General features: G+C 41.7%; 1 protein-coding gene across 3 annotated transcripts in view; it reads right to left on the reverse strand.

Annotated features, from left to right (window-relative positions):
- The window catches only part of SEC63 (SEC63 protein translocation regulator), a 102,970-nt gene that overhangs the window by 31,101 nt on the left and 50,986 nt on the right, over positions 1-20,883 (reverse strand). For all 3 annotated transcript variants that reach the window (XM_077812898.1, XM_077812896.1, XM_077812897.1), the window contains 6 exons: positions 17,249-17,307; positions 15,994-16,044; positions 13,297-13,405; positions 4,802-4,896; positions 3,444-3,576; positions 1,363-1,455 (listed from right to left, as the gene is read on the reverse strand). In XM_077812898.1, coding sequence (XP_077669024.1) covers positions 1,363-1,455; positions 3,444-3,576; positions 4,802-4,896; positions 13,297-13,405; positions 15,994-16,044; positions 17,249-17,307 — 540 coding nt within the window. The remainder of the gene's footprint in view (positions 1-1,362; positions 1,456-3,443; positions 3,577-4,801; positions 4,897-13,296; positions 13,406-15,993; positions 16,045-17,248; positions 17,308-20,883) is intronic.

Raw genomic sequence — 20,883 nt, forward strand, 5'->3', positions numbered from 1 at the left:
TGAGAGGATGATTTCTTTCCTAACCATTATAGGTTGGTCAAGACATCAAGGAGAGAGGTGGGGTAGCCTGCCTACTGATTACAATCAAACAGCTTTCAGTTTGAATATTTAATAAAAGGATTAAGCAGCAGGATTACAAATTTCTGTGATAACAGAAACTAGTTTGCTTTAGAATATTTTTGCATAATCCCTCCAGAGAGAGGGTAGCATTTTAAAAATAATTAACTGAAACATTAATTTGGGGAGGTTATTGCTATTCTTTTAAAAACAACCTGGAAAAATATGCTTATAAATATACAACAACTCTATATACACATACCTTGTGAAGCTTAATAAGGGCCCTAACCATAGTTGGGTGGAGGTGCACAAAGGAACTGGTTATGCTTTACCAGTGTTTTTTAAGCCACAAATAAAAAAAGAAAATGCTTGTAATGTTACAAATACTTATATATGATTCTTCTCTTGCAGAGTATTTTTAATACTTATATTAGAAGGAGAGGACAGAGCACTTCTAACTGAAATGCTGACTAGACCTTAGAGTCACCAAAGGGGTGAGATCAGATATTGAGGGTGCATCTCAGGACTTGTTATTTTCCGAAGATCTGTAATTCTACTATTGAATGGCAATATCACAGTGCATTGGAGATATGGGGTCATCAAGGAATAAAGTCACAAGACAGTGTAGCGGAGGGTTCTAACACAGAAAGAGAGGGTATTCAGTGCTTTGGTACACTTACACTTGGAGCTAGGTGTGATTCCCAGCTCACATAGATGTAGCTCTGCTTGAGCTAGCACACTAAAAATAGCAGTGCAGCCAGAGTAGCATGGATGGTGGCTCAAGCAAGTCGCCCAAACATAACCTACCTGGACCCCACTGGTATGTACTAAGGGTGGCTAGCCTGGGCTGCCACTCACCGCTGCCCGTATTACCACACGCTAGCTCAATAGGAGATAATGCAATTACGTCTGCTTCCTAGCTCCAACTGTAGACACACCCTTACAGTGCAAATAGGGAAGTATGGAAGGTATAACTCTTCAGAAAGAGAACATAAGGCAGAGGTCCGTCAGAGTAATCTGCTGACAGGCCAAAAGACCATTGGTCTATGCTGACCATCCACAGGCACAGCTGCCCGCAGCTCCCAGTAGCTGTGGTTCCCAGCCAATGGGAGCTGTGGGAAGCTACAGGCCGCAGGGACATGCCGGCCACCTGCTTCCTGCAGCTCCCATTGGCCGGGAACAGTGAAATATCTAACTGTACAATAGCAATGTTTTCCCATAAGCTCAGCAACTCCTTTAAGGACAGGTCCAATAAAGAGTGAGATTTTCTAGTTCAAATACAAAATATTAAGATTTCTTCCTTACCTTCACGGCTACGCGCCATTATTATTAACTGGCAGATTACGTTTATCATTTCCTGAAGTAAAGCAGGACACTTTTTCAGGATAAATTGCTGATCTGCAAGACGAATGATTTGATAAAACCCTCAGATTCTCTGCTTACTCACTGTTTTCTCTAACTGTGTGCACCCCACCTCTGTCCACTGTTATTTATAAAGTCACCTACTCAGTCACACCCCCTATTTCTTTTTCTTCTCTTCTCTCCATGCTATTGTTTAACATATATGTATTTTAAACCATAATGGGTCTGAATCTGCCAGATGCTGGTCACACTCAACTCCCATCGCCTTCCAACAATTCAGAAGTATTTACATAAGAAGTCTCACAAAGGTTACACATTTCAATAAAAGTCAGACAACAACAACATTTAGAATGTAATTTTAAAAACTTTTAAAAAAAAAATTACTCTTAAACGTTACCTACTAAGGAAAAAAAATAGGCTTATGCTCTTTTTGACTCTTTCACGTCAAGGCCTGAAAGGTTTTTAATCAAAGTTTTTTCTACTTGTACTTTACAACAGAAATTAAATCATCATCAAGTTGGAAGAAACTATTGAGAACTAGAGAAATTATGACATCACAAGAATCAGTAGACTGAAAATGGAGCAACTGAGAGGGAAAGGGATTTTTAGTCAGACTATTTAAAAAAGATGTTTAGTTACACATATAGTAACTGTCAGCATAGGCTACAGAAAGTCTAGGGGAAATCTGAGGGTACGTTTACACTGATAAAACCCCACAGAACCGAGCCTCAGAGCCTAGGTCAGTTGACTTGGGCTCACAGGGCTCCAGCTGTGGGGCTAAAAATGTGCAGCGTAGCGGTTCAGGGTTGGGCTGGAGCTGGGGCTCTAAGACCCCACAACGGAGGAAGGTCTCAGAGCCTGGGTTCCAGCCCAACCCTGAACAGCTATGCTACAACTTTATAGCCTGTCAGCCTGAGCCTTGCAAGCCCAAGTCAGCTGACCTGGGCCAGCCAGAGGTCTTTTTATCATCGTGTGGACACACACTCAAAGACTATGTGGTCCAGGTAAAAATGCCAGAAGCGTCTGAATATCCAAGGTATGAAATATTTCTTCAGCCTTGGAAGAATGAGGCTTCAGAAAGAACACTGGGAGATGAATAGTCAAGTTGAAGTAGACATGGTTTATTTTGAAACAGTTATCACATAGCATATAGATTACTGTGTGTGACACATACTGCCACCCCATAAAATACCTTTTGGGGACCATATTGTAAGTTTATATTTCTGTGGGCAGATATTGTATGCAACTCAGGGGTGGGGAGGGTTGCCACAGCTCCACCAAGAGATAAAAACAGTGAAGAGTGATTAAGGTAAAACACTTAGGTTGTAAATCTCAATAATAAGATACCACCCTATGGGGAGCGTTGCATAAACTGGTTCAAACTAGGTTTTCCAGAGACCAAAAAACTAAAAGGATTTTTGATATAAAAAAAGCTGGGTTTAAACTGACTCAGGGCCTTCTTTCTTATCCAGCAAACGGACAGGCCCTTCTGTCCAAGGCCTTCTACCCTTGTGGAAGGATTGGAAGGACTTCGGCCTAGTAGGGCCATGGTGGGTGGCCTCTGGTAAACTTTTAGCATGCATATAGGAACTTTTAGTGTTTTTTGTATGTTTTCTCTATAATGCTTTTACCTTAAGAATAAAGGTGCCTGCTTAGAAAAAGCAGTGTGGTAATGTTTAACTGCTAGCAATACAACATTGATAGCCCTCAAAGAGAAAGCAAAGCATGAGCAGACTGGCTTGCTGGGGATATCACAGTGCAAGGCAGGTGGCTGTGCAGCTCCCAGTCAGACGGGAGAGAGATGCAGCTCTCCACCTGAAGAGACGTGACAGCTGGAAAGCCTAAAACATTAAAACAGATGCCTCAAGAGGGACCAAGAAGGGGGTGGGGGTCAAAGGTGCAGTTAACCCTGAAACTGACAATGTGCAAAAACTGTCTAATTGGACTGAAACAAGTAAATTTACGAACAATGCAACATGTGATGTCTTTATTCCTAAAGAGCCTAAGAGGAGAATCATAATTACCTTCTTCAAGCGTCTCAGGAATTTTCATCCTGGCAAGATGAGCCAGTAAGAGAACTCTAGCCTTCAAGCTGTAAGGGCAGGTAAGCGGAGGCTCATTCTTCTTTAAATTAATGCTACCAAGTTCTCTGATTAGCTACAGGAAACAGAACAATTACAAATACAAATGGCTATTTTAGTACCAAAATGATAAACATAGCACAAGGAAAACAGCTTGTATCAATATACAGACCTTATATAAAAATTTAAACTTAATATTTCAAATAGGTTTCATCTTGATAAACTTAAGAAACTGTTCTATGTCAAGATGAAGATTGCAGAAGAGCAGCTATTTGATTTATAGCCCAGTTCCAAAACCGAACTATACCTTAAATGCCTCGTTTCCAAAAATGAGAATATTTGTTTTTACATTAGCAAAGAAGAAACTGGGATGACGAAACTGATCATAAGCTTGAATTTATTTTTAATTTTGTTGACTAATGTTGAGTGATAAGTTTTGTTGCTAGGGTTTATTCCAATCAGCTACTTTTATAAGGTTTTAATATTAAACTTTCTGTAAACTGGTGACAATTTCATCTTAACACCTTTCACCCAGACAAGACCATGCCGGCTTCCTCAAATTTAGATAAATCGATAGATAGATGGGAGATGGTCTCTGGGGTATGCAAAACACTTTTTTAAAATTACTGATTTAAGAGGGACTTTTCCAAATTGATGCTACTTACAGACAACCTAATTTGAACGTGACTGCACAAGCTGCATGGTTCCAAGATAATATCTTTCAGAGACCCAGAGGGGAAAGAAGGGTTAGTCACTCCACAAGATTTGAAGTCTGAGAAGGAAGCTTTATATTGGCTCTGAGATGGTGGTTCAGACATTAGATAATAATTTGATTTCAGTATTAAGATGTTTAACCAGATTTGAGTTATAGATTTGATTGTCTTTGATAAAATTCTTTAGTTGGCATTTGTAATCAAAGGGATAACCAACTTCTTAAACTATTCCTTCGAATTTATAAGGATTGATTATTTTTAGTATTAATTTGATATAACTAATTTAATGACTTAACTCCAATCCAATATGGACTAACTTGTTTGATCTGTTGATCCTGATTTGTTGTAATGCTTCATTTTCAGTTTAGTTTAATATTAATAGGAGCTTAGCTTTGGTGATATTGCTTGATTTTATTTTTCTTTAAGTGTTTTATTAAATGTACTTGTCGTTCAATAAGCAACGTGGGTCCAGAACCTTTGAGGACCTGGGTGGATACCATCCAGTCAGTCAATCTAAAAGTCTAACCAACTCCCCCTTTTAAGTCTGTGGTTCTCACAATAGTGAAGCATCTTTCAGGATTAACTAACCTGAGGTATCTGAATGTTATCTGTTGGTCTGCTTGTAGCATCTTTGTTATACTGAGGGTCAAATTCAGAGGCTCCTGCTAAAACCATTATAAGCCCTGCAAAGATAATTGGGGACAAAGTACAGCAAAGTAAACACAAAGTTCTAGAATTTCACTTCCTGAAATTAAGATCCCACTAGGCCAGATAAGTGACTTTTCAGCATCCTCACGCAGAAAACTCCCAGCTATTTCAATCCCTCCATATCAATGGCAAGTCCCTACTCTGAGTAAGATATTCAGTAGACCCAGTACTGCCTCTAATATTACAGCTGCCTCTGGCGTAACGCCTGACAAAAATCAGTCAAAGTAGCTCTGGGCCACAAGATGGGCTTTCCATGTGATACCACATCTAGCAGGATATGCTGATATTTTTAAAAGAAGTAGACTTGTCACATGGTTGTGGCCCTAAAGGCAGCAGAAGTCCCTGGTCCCATCCTCCTGACAGCAGCTGAAGCTGCTGTGCAGAGAGTCTTCTAATGTGCTTATGCACACTTCCCCTCACATTAACTGAAGTGGCTGGGGCTATCTCTTTGCACCCCCCAAAGTGGCAAAAGGGTGGTGTACAAAAGGAGGGTGGTGGGGGGGAAGATTGTTTTCGCTTGACATTTTCTGTTCAAGCTTTAGCAAGGGTTTCCGAGTTCAACTGCACACACAGAAACCAACCCGAATTGATGGCTCCAGTCTTGTGGAGGTTGGCCCGGCTCCTCAGTCTGGGCTTTGCAGCCTAGTGCAGGGATCATGCCACCACTCTGATTTGGACTGGCCAAACCTGAGAGGTGCTGTACCTCATGTTCCTGGTTGCAATGCCAGGAATGCGGATACAGGCCCAGCCATGCAAGATAAGCACCATCACAGTGTGTGAATGGGCTGGGAGGGGAGCCTCGCTCTCTAGCCCTCTTCCCCCTGGTCTCCTCTCCTCACTGGGCTGGGATTAGGGTTGCAGTGCCAGGCCAGTGGGTGCTGCTTCAGGTGGCCGGTGCCCCCCTCAACAGTTTGGTATACTGCACCCACTGAATTGGGAGGCTACATCTGCCCTTGGCTCAAGAAGTAGGTTTCAAAAATTTATAACACAGGCATGACGTTCTGTAAAGCTACACTGCCTATCCTTCAAATTGGGAGTCAGCTCTGTACTGGGATGCATCTGTTTGAAGCCAAGATAAAGTGACTAGATTAGTTTTTTTCAAGTGTCTCTGGGAACCTTTAATTCTAAAACAAATATTGTTAAGTACTAGATTTTTTAAATGATTAAATTAGATGAACCCTTTGCAGTAAAAAGTAGTTCTACAAACTAATTCCTTACACATGGAAAGCAGGAATTCCTTCAATGAAGCCACGAAGATTTAGCCATCCTTCCTTGAAAATGTCCTTTCAATCCTAATTTCCCACATTAGAGAGTTAACTATACTTTGGAGGAAAAAACAAATTTCTTCTGCTACAGGGCATGGTAAATTCCACCTAATGACCACACCTAAATAGTTGGAGGTCAATTTCCATCTCTATTCTGGATGATCCATTTGTCTTCAAGGTGGGCCAAACCTGTGGACCTTATTACTCAAAGTAAGGAAATTTTCAGGTAAACAGATACATTTTCATATTATTCTTTGCGCTAAGGTCTACAGAACTGTTAAAATGGGATTTAGATAGTGTCTCTCCAGGATGCACACAGTAGGATCAGCCTTTAAATGTGGATATCCCAAATGAGGTAGATTATATATAAATATCTTCTTCATACTTTAGTGCCCGGGGAAGACGTCTGCCAAATGAAAGGAAATGGCTTTGGCTAAAGATTGGAAGCTCAATATGCAGAATTAGATGAATTTATGTATTGATGGTCATATGGCCATCTAACTGATCTCAACATGATTAATCTCAGAGTGTTAGTGCTCCTAAGGACTGTACTTTGATGCTTAACCAAAGGAGAAATATTTCTTGAATTTACTTAGGAAATGAATGCTGACAATGGTGAGGACTACCTGTCGGAATTGAAGTACATTGGAGATATCTTCTGACTTCAAACACACACTCAGCTAACTGAAGACTGCAGCCATCAGAACGCCTACTCTACTGGATAGGAAATATGACACCTCCTGCAGTGGCTCGATCTGGGTATTGCTCTAAGGAGCAGAAGGAGGTTCTACCGTTTTCCTCTGTGATCTTGTGGAATGTGATTGATGCCTTCAGGAAGCACCTAGTGTTGGGATTTGTACATAGCTTCCTTTTTCTGAACAACATGGGAACATTACACAAGAGACTTCACCTTTTTACCCACAATAAAGCCCTCCTGGAGGGAACTTATCGGTATGTTCACGGGTTTAACATGGTAGTTAAACTATGTACCAGCTAGAAGAATAAATTCTTTTTGCTGCTTTCTCTCTGAAGTGCATGAAAGCAACAGTCACTTCATCCAAGTATTCATTTTAAACCTGTCTGGTCCCAGATGAAGGATTAGATTTGCAATTTCAGATCTCTGTGAGATAGATATCTGAAGATCCAATGCTAGGTTAAATCAGACCTGAGAACTAAAATCTCTTCAGATAGAAAGACTGAAACAGTATCACTGCTACTCTCTCATTTCTAGCTTTTGTACTGTTCTGGGGAGCAGTGGAAAAGGGGAATAGACACATAGCTGGGACCTTGTCCAACTTTATGGGAGCTCATTCACCACCTCATATCTCAGGTCCTGACACAAAGAGAGGGCACAGTGCACTTTATTAGCTGTTTCCAGATTCAAAGAGGTCTATCATCAGCTTAACTAACTGACTTACAATGAGCGAGACATTTCTGGGTGTAGGAACCATACTGCTAATCTGACGTCCACCGTGTATATCTTGGTGTTCATCTCCCCCTAGATGGGCAGTACACATAGAGATAGGAAACTTTGCTCCATTCAGGACAAGAGAATTTCTCTGAGGGGTAGGGTCCATTGTATTCTACTCATTTATGAAACCCTGTCATAACCAGAATAGATCAGTTATCCATGAAAGGAGCAGTCCTGCGAGACCTCAATAAATCACTGTGTTCCAGCTCATGGATGCTGTGCTTTCTTTCTGGTACCCATTCCCTAAACTGAATTGGAAATCTCTCTTTAAAATAAAAATCTGACTCTACATTCAACAGTTGTGGGAGTAGACAAACAACTGGAGCTAGATCTCTGCCAACAGATGATACAGGGTAAGATGTAGATGATGCCTGGAATTACTGGATAGGTAGCATATGAACTCTAGATCATTGAAGCATGCCTGTCTGAGATGAGAATTGCCAACAGGCTTCAATAAGAATTGAATTTGTGTTTATTAAACCACTTGTTAACAGAAGATGAAGATGGCCATATTGGAGAACATTCTCCTGAGATGAGGTCTTGTACCTCAGACAGTATTCTTCCTCAGCCCAAGCCTATGATTGTCTTCCCTCGCAGAGAGAGAAAGACAGACTGTCTAGATTACAAGATACCCCAGGAACTGTATTACTCAGTGTATTTACTTCAGCTTTCTCTCTGTACAGAACCCTGAGCAGAACTCTGTCCAGGAAGACTGAACTTCCATCTTCCCTAAAGCCAATATTAGTACTACCATGATGCTGCAAAGCATATTGATTCATGTAAGATCAAACGATAGCAACTGAAGTCAGGGAAATAAAAAGGCTGTCATTCATCTACAAAACATAAGAATTGTCTGACAATGGTAAAATAGAAATGCTGTGAAGACAATCTTCCTTTAGGAACTTATTTAGATGTTTCAGACAGGGCCTTGCACTGCTTGTCCGATCCTCTAAAGCTAAAAATAGGATGGGGAGCATCAGCTTCAGTCTGAAGTAGATGGAGGATTTCCATTATGAAATAGCCTTTCCAGGGTTTGAAGAGACAGCGAATGGAACAAAAGCTGTTCCTGTCATTCCAGCTCCAATGGATACTCCTCTGGACATTGGGTGCTCCCTTCCCAGGATGTGAGAGATGGGAATATAGAGCTGGATCTTGTCTAGGGCAATTGCACACCTCCTAAGTGTAGTTTCATACTACTTAATACACTCTTGCCTGAAAGAGTCTTCAATTCTTTGTTTAAAATATATTTTACTATTTGAATCTATAATTGTTCTGGATTGCTACTGTTCCTTCCTTAAGGAACAAGAATTCACTTTGTGGGGTGGGGAGGTATACAACTAGAGCAATCAGCACAAGCCTACGACCGGGTCTTTTTCTGCATTTATCCACATTTTGTATTCTGTACAGGTGAGCAGGGGAAACTGGGCACTGAGGATTGTCCACTCTGCTGCACTCCATGAAAGTGAGAAGGAAAAGGGGCTGATATTATTCATTCATTTATTTCCCCTTATTTTTCCCCATGGGGACTCTGCTCTGCTCCGTCGGGGCCACAGCCTTCCCCACACCTTGTGCATCTAGTGTCACAGGCCTGCGGCAGTGCAAAGAGCCCTCTGCAGCTTTGCTGTCACAGCACTTCTCTCTCACTCTTGTGACAGCGGGGCTGCAGAGGGCTATCTGAGTTGCCGCGAGGCCAGCGACACCCAATCCCTACAGGAACAAGGTGGGGGGGTAGGTGTCCTCCACTCAAGCCAACTGTTACCACTGGATTTTTTGTTGTTGATTTTAGTGTGTCAGCTGAAATCAATGTTTACCAATTTCTGTTAATTTAAGTCAAATCTTGCCAAGCCTAATGACATGGGATCTGCATGGGACAGATAAGTCCGTGCTTCCCGCGGAGATCTCAGATATGAGTAGGGTGAAAAAGGAGACAAAGACCCTTTTTTTCCATCTCTGGTTTGTCTTGGCCTACCTTTCTCCCTGCAGCCTACAGGAGTACGAGCTGCTACAAATACCTCTGAAGGGGAAGCAGAGCTGAGGGGACAATCCCTCAAAAGGCAAATGCAGCCATAGCACATGGCTGGACATTACACAGACATGTTACTGAGCTGAATTATTAGTCTACAACAGTGGTTTTCAACCTTTTTCCCCCAATTTGTGGACCCCTAAACATTTCAAATGAATGGTGCGGACCCCTTTGAAAACCTTAGGCAGTCTGCGGACCCCCAGGGGTCTGCAGACACTAGGTTGAAAACCACTGGTCTACAATTTTTAATACAAAATTTGGAATTTCCTTCAGAAAAGCACTGCAACAGGGAAGCCTGGCTGAGCCAGCAGCCACTGTAGAACCAGAAAAACTGGAGGGAACTTCAGGAGATGAGGCATTCCCCTTCTGCCAGTGACTGTAAAGTCTGATTCTGCCCCTAACCTGCAAGCAGCCTGAAGTACCTATTGTAGTGGATCTGTGGACCTTAGCATGAAGGAAAGCAACTCTGTTAATTTAAAACACCTAGTCATAAAGTATCCTCCTTCCCCACAGTGATGATCAACTCATCTCTTCCCTTAGTCCCTTAATCCTCAAGAAAGGGGAGAGAAAAACGTTTTAATTACTAAGAAGATGCATAGGCAGCACTGTAGGACACATGCACAAACAAACAGAGTGGGCTCACAAAATTCGGTTCAGTAGTAACAAACATTTAGTACTACATTTGCTTTATAGTTTTCAAAACACTTTACTAAAAGATGCATAAGTATCAGTATACCCTCTACAGATGGGGGGAGAGAACTCAGGCAGAGAAAAGGCTAGTTTGCCACCATAGTGAGTTCAAGTTTCTTGTCCTCAACTTCAAGGCCCTTCACAACTCTGTCTTTTCTTCTTTATTCAGTTGAGTCTATTTTGACCCACATGCCATCCTCTCCACCTATGATGCTGATTTCACCCCATTTAGGACGGTCCTCTGGGTAGAGTGCTAACACAGGACTCAAGAAAGCTAGGTTCAATTCCCTGCTCTGCCATAGACATTTTTGTGTGACCTTGGGTGAGCTGGCCTCTCTGTGCCTCAATTTCCCCTCTATAAATGAGGATAGTAGTTCCTCTCTGCTTCATGGGTATATTGTGAAATACTATTGCATTGGAGCACCTCACAATCTAATGTAATAGTAAACAGATAATGATAAACTTTAGTAGAGCCCCTGTCAGATTGATTTAGATAGAAAATTGTGCTCACCACCTCTGCCTGACAACGGTCCCTCGGCCTGTGCCGCTTCCAGCGGCTCCCGTTGTCCTGGAGCAGCAAACCGTGGCTATTGGGAGCCGCGATCGGCTGAACCTGCAGATGCAGCAGGTAAACAAACCGGCCCGCCAAGGGCTTTCCCTGCACAAGCGGCGCAACAAGTTTAGGAACCACTGGCCTAGATGATTGAGATACTGTCCCTAGTTTTGTGAGTCTGGAGGCTTGGTCCTCTCAGGGAAGGGTTCTCTGCTCTATTTTCCCAGTTAGCCTGACAGAATAAGTTTTTCCTTTCTGCCTTTGGTATATGTTGTATGGTGTATCTGTTCCTCTAGGCTTTTTTTCAGGGCATGGGTTAAGCAGGGAGAGTTTAGTTTCTCTCTATTGTATTGCTAGGACGTTTGTCTTTTGACATATCACAGAGTATAGAAAAATATATCATAACTTACTCAAAAATTTCCTTTCTTCGAGCAGGACAGACTGCAGATCCATTATAATGCATCTTACCCCAGCTTGCAGCTCCTTAGAGGCAGAACCAGACTTGTCAATTACGACAGGCAGGGAATAGCCACACCCCTGAAGACCTACCCAGTTTGAGATGCTTCCGAAGCTGCTATTTCCTTTAAAAACTTTAATTCACAGGTTATTAGGTAGAACAAGAAATTCAGATAAAAACTTCCTACTGCTGAGTATCCTCACATTTCTCCCTGACCGTACAGGGTTTCCCCCATTTCTTGTAGCACAGAGGGAGAGTGGCCTCCATGTTCTAAGATAATAGGATATCAATGAAAAGGGAATCTGAAAAGAGAACTGCTCCTGTGCTATAGAAATAAGTGTAACTCTGGAAAAGTTCACTCTTGAGATGATCTCTAATGGGTGGAGTTCACTGCAAGTTAGCTCATGTGTGCTAACTCAAGCTAACTGCACTTGAGCTAGCCTAGCTCCAGTGAAAGCAACCACACTTCAAAACAACACTCGAGTTACATCACACAGTGACTGGATTAGCAGAGTGGGTTAGATGATGAGTTGTAATTCAAGCCGTTGTACCTTCACTGTATTACTAGCTTGATCTTAAAGCACCATTTAACTCAAGCTAGAGATGTGTGTGTGTGGACAGGAGCCAAGTTAGGGGTAATACTCAAGCTAACTGTGCTGTGAAAACACACCTTTAATAGGCTCCTTAAACTTTACAGAGGTTCAGAGATGGCCAGAGGAAGCCCTCACATAGGGAAGCCCTGTTATCTAGTTAAATGCCAAAGTGAGCAAGGCAATGGCACATAAGGGCTGATTAACATCTTGCTAAAGAGTGCAGAGGAAATGGTCAGAAGAAAGCGGTCGGCCCAGAGGCCCCCTACAGCCTGCTTATTACTCCATGTCTGATATTTACAGAATTATTCTCTCTCATTCATCTACAGCTGGAGGAGAGTGAAAAAGCAGTGGGACGTGGCCAACCCATGGCGTGAGCAGGGTTCAGTTAACGAAGGCACTTTTGTGCTCTTCCTTGAAATCTTCTATTTCTCTGGTTGCCTGTGAGGTATTCCTGCCAGACAACCTTCCACAGCCGCTACCGGAGTATCAAAAGGGGTGTTTCCAGCAATCTTGTTGCAGAGCCCCCAAGGCTAAACAACACCTCAGTAAGTCTTAGAATCCAGGAAGTCAAATATTAAGAATAAAGAGGATCCCATTTTAATCATTTTCTTTTCTGGTTGCTCTAGCAGATCTGGTAAACCCTTCAGCCATTGTAGACAGGTGATTCTAGACCTAACCAGCTCTTCAAGGGCGCAGTAACTATCACCCTGCTTTGATTGACGGGTCCGATTCTGCCTCCAAGGGGTTAGACCCATTGTGAGAGTTCTGCAGACTTTACTTCTAAAGATTTTTTTTTTTTTTAAACTTAGTATGAGTAGATAGAAAATTAGGCATACGATATACATTGAATGAACAAGTCATCTGAAAAGGACATTCCATGTTTTGGCATGAAGCAAGGTGTAAGGCTTTCAGAGCAGATATTTACAATGACAGAAACTTTAGCTAGGATATTATGTCTGGTGCCTCCAATTCTACATTTAACTCTTTGGTAATGTAAATGTTTAAAAATACTCTGGGTCCCCAGAATTCTAGTATTTGGAATTTTTCCAACAGTAAGCTTATGAGTGACAGCATGTTTACAGCAGGAATAAAGAGGGCATGCAGACCTAGGTTACAATCCTGATTGGCAGTGGCTCAATGTATAACCATGGACAAGTCAGCTTCTGTGCCTCCATTTAACCAACCTTACAATGGGGTTATATTAATCACCCCATATAAGCAATGAGGTATTCAAATGAAGAATGAGTCCCCAAGGAGTTTAAAAGGCAACTTTGTACCTTTAACCAACTTCACCTAGTTTTTTCAGATACCTTTTTTACTTACGTTTCAGATCCATATTTCGCGTTTTATAAACAAAATATGTATAGATTTGAGTTGTGCGTATGAGAATCTGATCTCCACTGTAGCGTATTGATCGGTACCACCAAGAACCCTAAGAAATTCAATAAGGATATACTGTGTCAAGGATTAATCTTTTAATTATAAACTATCAAATACTAGAATACATTAAAACACAACTAAACTGCTTTTCAATTCAGGATTTATTCAGAACCAACCTCCAATATTCATATCAATACAAAAAAAAAATTAAATTCACCCTACAGAGTCTGAATTTGTCTTTTTAACATAGCTGTGATGGAACAATGCCAGTTCAATTTCAGTTTTGTAAAGATCACCTTTTACCAACTCTAAGACTAAAGGTCATTCTAACATTTTAAAAGTTACCAAAAATATCCCCCTGAAGTGTTTATAAACCAAAAGGTTAAAGGATTGTGTTAGCTCATGTCAACCAGAAGGTGAAATTGACTAGAAACTATTTTCAATTTGTTCCTCAAGAAATCTGTAACAGTATAAATTTATGTATAAAATAATTCTGAAAACTTATTTTTATCTAATGTATTAGCATCACAGCTGAGCTTTGCTAGCCTAGGAGATTGACAGCCACACCTCCCTTTCCTCCACATTTGGGGGACTTCCAAATGTAAACAGCTTCAGCTTTTATGTTTTTTTAATTTTTCTAGCTCTTTTTCTTGCAGAGACAGCCTTGAAAACAAACTGATACAAACCAATCACTAGAGTTGAAAGCTAGTCACCTAAGTTTCCTAAAGACCACAGGTTACTCTCAGTCCCTCCACACACATTTACAGTGCATGTTCTTGACTGTGTCCTTTACTTTGGCTTCTGCAGAACAGAGTTTTTAAACAAGTCAATTAAGGTCTTTGATGGGCCAAGAGAGCTTTACAATGATGTCAGTAGAATACGAATGGTCAAAATGGGTTACGCTCAACAGTCTGACGAATCTGTACACAGAGATTCATAGAATCATAGAATATCAGGGTTGGAAAGGACCTCAGGAGGTCATCTAGTCCAATCCCCTACTCAAACTTTTAGATTCATAAAGGTCCCACTGAACCTTTGAAACTGGTGCAAATGTTTACAGTACTTTTAAACAAAAATAGTTCAAATATGCAGCATGAACGCTGTTTCTAGTGTGACCAGATTCTCAAAGGGGAATAAAACAGAATATTACTTGTTCTAAGGGAGGAGTGTTTATGTGATTTTGACAGATAGGGGAAAGAGAAAATGGTGCCCAATCCTCCAGATAGGGGAAAGAGAAAATGGTGCCCAATCCTCCCTTTTATGTTTTCTATGCTTTTGCCTTCTTTTTTTTTCCCCCTACTTTCACCTATCCTCCCATCTCCTCTCTCTATACCCAAGTCTTCTCCCCTCCCTAAATCCCACCTCCCTATAACCAATATGGTCTCATTGTTTCCTTGTACACCCCATCTATCTCCAACTATTGTCTCTTGTTTTATATTTAGATTGTAAACTTTCTGGAGTGGGGACAGTCCCTTGGTCTGTGTCTGTACAGCACCTAGCACAATCAGGTCCTGGTTCTTGACTGAGGCTCCTAGGTACTACGGTAATACAAATAATAAAAATAATCACCACGTGTATTCATTCTACCACATACACTCACTTCTTTGTACTCCTCACTTGCTCACTTTCCCCTACCTCCTACATCCTGCCACAATCTATTGCTGCTCTGTTGGGCAGATAAAGGTCAGCAGAAGCATGGTCTCTCCCCAGCCCTTTCTCTGGTTCAGTAGCCACCTGCCACCAGCAGCGGTGGAGTTGAGCTGCCTGTAAGCTGGCCATGTGCAATAGTATCCAGAGTCTCAAAATTCCATATGAAACTCTATGCATGGAGAAAGGAGAACACAAAGGGAGTTTTCACAGAGAGTGTGCAAGGAAGAGAGAGACCACGCTTTCACACAAAACTGAAGGTTGAAATAAAATTGTTACTACACAAAAATGAATAAAAATTAAAAATTATAGAACAAAGTTATCAAGCGAAAACTGACCATCAACTTGTTCCATCCCTGGAGGAAGTAATTCTAGTGGCCTTAGTTCAACATTGAGGCTCAGCAACAACCCTGAATTAACTTCAAAAGCCATAGATGAAAGGTATTCCCCAATTGTGAGGAATAAGGAGAGAAGCTATGCAGCAGAATATATACACTGTTGTAAACGTTCAGGATAGTCAATGTTTTTTCTTAAAGTCCCAGCTCTTGGAGTCATGAGAATCTCTTTCATTTTAAAAGTTTTTATCCCTCAGAATTTCAGAGAAAAGCCTGACAAAATGAATCCTGAAAAGTCAAATACCAAGAGGCAGATGAAAAGAATCCAATAATTTTTTAACATTTCATGTTTCAGCTAATATTCTGAGCACCTGACTCATGACTTCTGACTGAGGCTGACAATACTGTGTATACATAAAAATGCATGACAAAGGGATGGGCAAATTCTGCAAACAATTGGTCATGAATTTCAACAGAATTAAGCACCATGGCATAGCATCTTTTTTCATGAGAGCTTTTCTGCAAGTGCACTTTAAATGGAAGCAAACACAGTTACTAGACTGTACACAAAGATGTCTTAGGAGTAAGACTTGAGCTCCTCATTCCCCCCATTCATAAAAATAAAGATTCTTTTCCCTTTAGTTTAGGTAATACTTACCACAACAACTGGAAGAATAACCATAAATGCTAGTCCATATACCAGCAAAACCTAAAAAGAAACATATTTGATGTACACAAGTCTATTACTAACTATATTTCAAACAAGAAGTTGTGTTACATACATATGCATTAATTAGCTAAATTTATCGCTCTAGGAGCCATCTTGAAATTTATGATTTTGAAGGCTACAACTAAATGGATCAGAAGCAAGATCTCATTCAGAAATTTTCACCAATTAAATATAGTAAGTGTTTTGTATGAGTAAGTTCTTTAAAATGCCCATCTGTTGTCTTGGGTGGGTTGTTTTAATTATCCAAAAGTTGTCTGCTAAGTAGTGATTTTAAGGAAAGACATCTAGTTATTCTATTCTTGAGCAAGCAAGTAAGGGTCAGCACTAACGTCTAGCAATGTAATGTAACAGAAAGGATTTTTAAACTGTGGGTGCAGAATTGCTAGGGTACAGTAAGTTGTATAGAAAGAAATTATATCTCTGTATAAAGACCAATAAGTTGAAGTCATGTGTATATTTGATTCTGTGCTTGCATAAATTGCCTAGGAAGGTTGTGGAATCCGCATCATTGGAGATTTTTAAGAATAGATTAGACAAACATCTGTCAGGCATGGTCTAGATCAGTGGTTCTCAAACTTTTGTACTGGAGACCCCTTTCACATAGCAAGCCTCTGACCCCCCCCTCTTATAAATGAAAAACACTTAATATATTTACACCATTATAAATGCTAGAGGCAAAGCAGGGTTTGGGGTGGAGGCTGGCAGCTCGCGACCCCCCATGTAATAACCGCGCGACCCCAAGGGGTCCCAACCCCCAGTTTGAGAACCCCTGGTCTAGATAATACTTAGTCCTGCCATTAGTGAAGAGGACTGGACTAGATGACCTCTCAAGGTCCCTTCCAGTCCTATGACTATGATTTAAGCTATTCTATGCAATAGCAAAGGTACACTTATAGAAGGTATAATGACTAGGCTACCACATCAACATCATTTCTGCATGTGTTAGTACCCTGCTCCCAAAAAGATTACATTTAAGCTATTTTATCACTTCTTATTCTGAAATTTTCTCCATGGAAACAGAGAACAATGATACACTCTAAATGAGTGATAGGCTTGGAAGTAGAAACATCTGATCAATCAATACCTACTCACATGCATAAAGTTAAGTATGGGCTTAACATATTTGCAGGATTAATGCCCGAGGCTGTGTCATGGAATATTACATAAAGTTACGTTAACTCACCAAGAGAGAATTTTTCTGATCCACAATCCAAGCTGGCAATGCAATACCAAAGCTTGTAGCTGGAGAGAATAAGAGAAAACAAACCTGTTACAAAATGGCAAGGGATTCTTTTAAAATCACATGGACTTTCAAGTGGGGGGGGGGGGGGGAAGAGGGGGAGCTTTTATCCATGTCAGTATTTAAACAACAAAATTCTAAAATTCAGTAAACTAAAAAAAGGTTTTGGAAATATGTCTACTCAAGGATGCAGAGAACGGATAAGAGTTTCTGAAGCTCTGAAAATTTCACCAAAACTATTTTGGCTCAATAACTATATGCAAGATGTACAAATATATCGAAAGAGAACAGGTGAATACAAAGATGTAACAATTTAATACAGTTGTCCAGATTTGCAATGCTTCCACTGGTACAAACACATACAGTACAGTAAATACCTTGATGGGGAAAAAATGGTTAGCTACCTTTCTATAATCGTTCTGCAAGATGTGCTGCACATGTCTATTCCAGTATAGGTACGTGTGCTCTGTGCACAGTTGTCAGAACATTTTCCCTCAGTGATACTTGTCGAGGCAGTTTGAGTGCCCTACGCCATCGTACACCACTGTGTGCAGGTGTAAGAGGGCAGAGTTGTCCCCAACCCCACCTCAGGTCCTTCTTACCAGATAGACTCCAGTAGAGAAGGGAAGGAGGGTGGATCATGGAATGGACATTTACAACACATTTCGAAGAATAGTTATGGAAAGGTAGGCAACCACTTCTTCAAGTGATTACACATCTACTCCACTGTAAGTGACTCACTAACAGAACAACTTGGAGGTGGGCTTGGGATCTACTTCAATAGAGATTGGAGAACAACACTTCCAAAAGTGGCGCATCTCTTGAACGGAAGTGCTATAGCATAATGAGAAGCAAACGTGTGCACTGATGACCAAGATGCCACTTTGCAAATGTCCAGAATAAGTACTTTAGTCAGAAAAACCGGTGATGCTGCATGCATTTTAGTTGAATGGGACAACACCTAGCTGGTGGAGTCACATTAGCCAACTTGTAGCATAAACGAACGCACAAAGAAGTCCAGGATGAAATCATTTGAGCAGAGACTGGCTGGTCCTTCAATGCAGTTTTGTTTATGGTCACAATTTGTTAGTGAATACCTAAACAACTTAGTACAGGTCCACGTAGAAAGCTAAAGCTCCCATCACATCTAACAAATGAATTGTCTCCTCATCTCTGTAAGAGTGAGGCTTTGGAAAGAAAGTGAGTAAATAAATTTCCTGGTTAATGTGAAAATTAGACACCATCTTTGGCAGGAACTTAGGGCAAGAGTAGAGGTAAACTTTATCCTTATGAAAAGCTGTACAGGGAGGCTCGGATACCCAGGCTCTCAACTCATCCACTCTCCTTACCGAGGTAATCACAATTAAAAATGCCACCTCTGTAGACAGGAGGAAGGAAAGCTACAAGAGGTCCAAAAGATGGCCCCCATTAATTTTGCTGACACCAAGTTCAGATCCCATGAAGGAATAGGATCACGTACTGTGAGTATAATCTGTCCAAGACCCTTTAGAAACCTAATGGTGATGGGGCTAGGGAAAACTGATCTACTGTCCGCTAAGGGGCAGAAAACTGACAGAGGTACATCTGATACAGGTAACTGCTGAAGTTTATGTTTTAGGTGTAAAAGGTAATCTAATATGTGACTGATGGGAGCGTGTTCCAGAGGGACATCCTTCTGTTGGGACCAGATGTACTACTCAGAAGTACTTCCTGAACATACATAGAGCAAGCCTTTTCTAACAATGTTAACCATAAAGCATCCACCTGTCAAGTGGAGGGCTTGCAGGCTGGGGTCGAGCAGGTGCCTATGGCCCTATGAATCATGTCTGGGTCCAACAGGAGAAAGAGTGGAGGTCTGAGTGACAAGGGTAGCAGAATCGAATACCAGTGTTGCTGAGGCCATGCAGGCGCTATGAGGTGAGCATGGTCTTGCTTGATTTTGGACAAAACTCTGGGCAGTAATTGAATCAGAGGGAAGGCATACAGGATGGAGATCTTTCAGGACAGCAGGAATGTATCTGACAATGAGTCTTGCCGAGACCTCCCTGGGAACACAACTGATGGCATTTCCTATTGGCCTTTGTTGCTAAAAGGTCCACTTGGGGAGTCCCCCATAGCTGGAAGATGGATCTGGCCATGTTGGGACTCAGCAACCATTAATGGCCAATGGAGAAGGATGTGCTCATCTTATCTGACAATGTATTCTGCACCCCCTAGAAGGTAAGCAGCTCTGAGGTGAATCCAATTAGCTATGCAAAAGTTGCACAGGAATAGCTGAGGAAAATTCACTCCTCCCTGCCTCTTTACATCAAACCAGTCGCTGTGCTGTCACATAAAACTAGCAGATTTTTTTCCCCTTGATATGTGGAAGGAAATCTGAACAGGTTAGACCAACAGCTTGCAATTCCCTGATATTTATGAGAGTCTTTAGATCTTTGAAGATTTACAGATCTCATGTGCCCCCACCCTCCCACACCCAGGGATAATGCGCCTGTGACTAAAGTGAGCGTTGCTTGTGGGGAGTGAAGGGGGCCACCATACAGACTTTCTTAGGGTCCATTCACCAATCCAGAGACAAAACTAACATTGGTAGTCAAACCACTGTGTCTAAATGATGGCAACTCGGGGCATACACTGAAGCAAGCCATCCTTGCAGCTTGCTGAGGTGCAGTCCAATGTGCTGCACTGCACAGGCACACACTGCCATGTGTCCCAGGAATCTGAGGCAGCTGCACACTATGGTCAGAGGATGTGCCTTCAATTCTAGAACTAAGCCCCATAGTGTTTTCAACCGCAATTGCGGTAAACAAGACTTGACCTTCATAGAGTGTAAGATCACCCTAATACATTCTATTCTCTGTACTGGTTTCAGGATTGATTTGTCCCAGTTTACTAGGAGCTCCAGCACACTGAATGTGCACAGGATGATGGATACACTGGACAGCATGTGAGTCTGGAACCAGCATTTGACCAGCCAATCATCCAGGTACAGGAACATGTGGACCCCTACTTTTTGATGATGAGTCACTTACTGACTCTACAGGTTTAGCTGGTGATAAAGAACATGATGCAACACCAGTGCCAGCTCTGTGTCTTTGGTGAGGGAGCTGCCCAAGCAACTTCTAGCTGCTCGGGACTGATTCTGATCCTTAACACCAGAGAACGTTGCCTGTGGTGCTGATGCTCTCAGTGCACCCTTAAGGAAACTGACTGAGGTGGGTGAAGAGACATCCTAGCAGGAGGATATGGCCCTGGGACCCACCCTTATCTATGCCATTGCCTCCTAGGAGGCAGCCACTACTGGGACTGCTGTGAGATCTGTGACCTCCAAATCTCTGACAGAGGTTATGCATCCCACCTAGACAGGGACACAAGATCACGACACAGAGTCCTCTGATAGTGGGGGAGCAGAGCCCGTTGGAACTGGAGATAGGTGGTCAGATCCCAGAGATGGTGGTATCAGGAATATCATTGCTGGCTTTTTCCTCAATTGCATTGGCTTCTGAAGTACCGAAAGCTGAATGGTAATGATACTGCATGCTGCTGACGAGGCGGTGTAAGAACCAAGGAATTGGTAC

Source organism: Eretmochelys imbricata, chromosome 3 (assembly GCF_965152235.1).
Source record: "Eretmochelys imbricata isolate rEreImb1 chromosome 3, rEreImb1.hap1, whole genome shotgun sequence".
Classification (NCBI taxonomy): domain Eukaryota; kingdom Metazoa; phylum Chordata; order Testudines; family Cheloniidae; genus Eretmochelys; species Eretmochelys imbricata.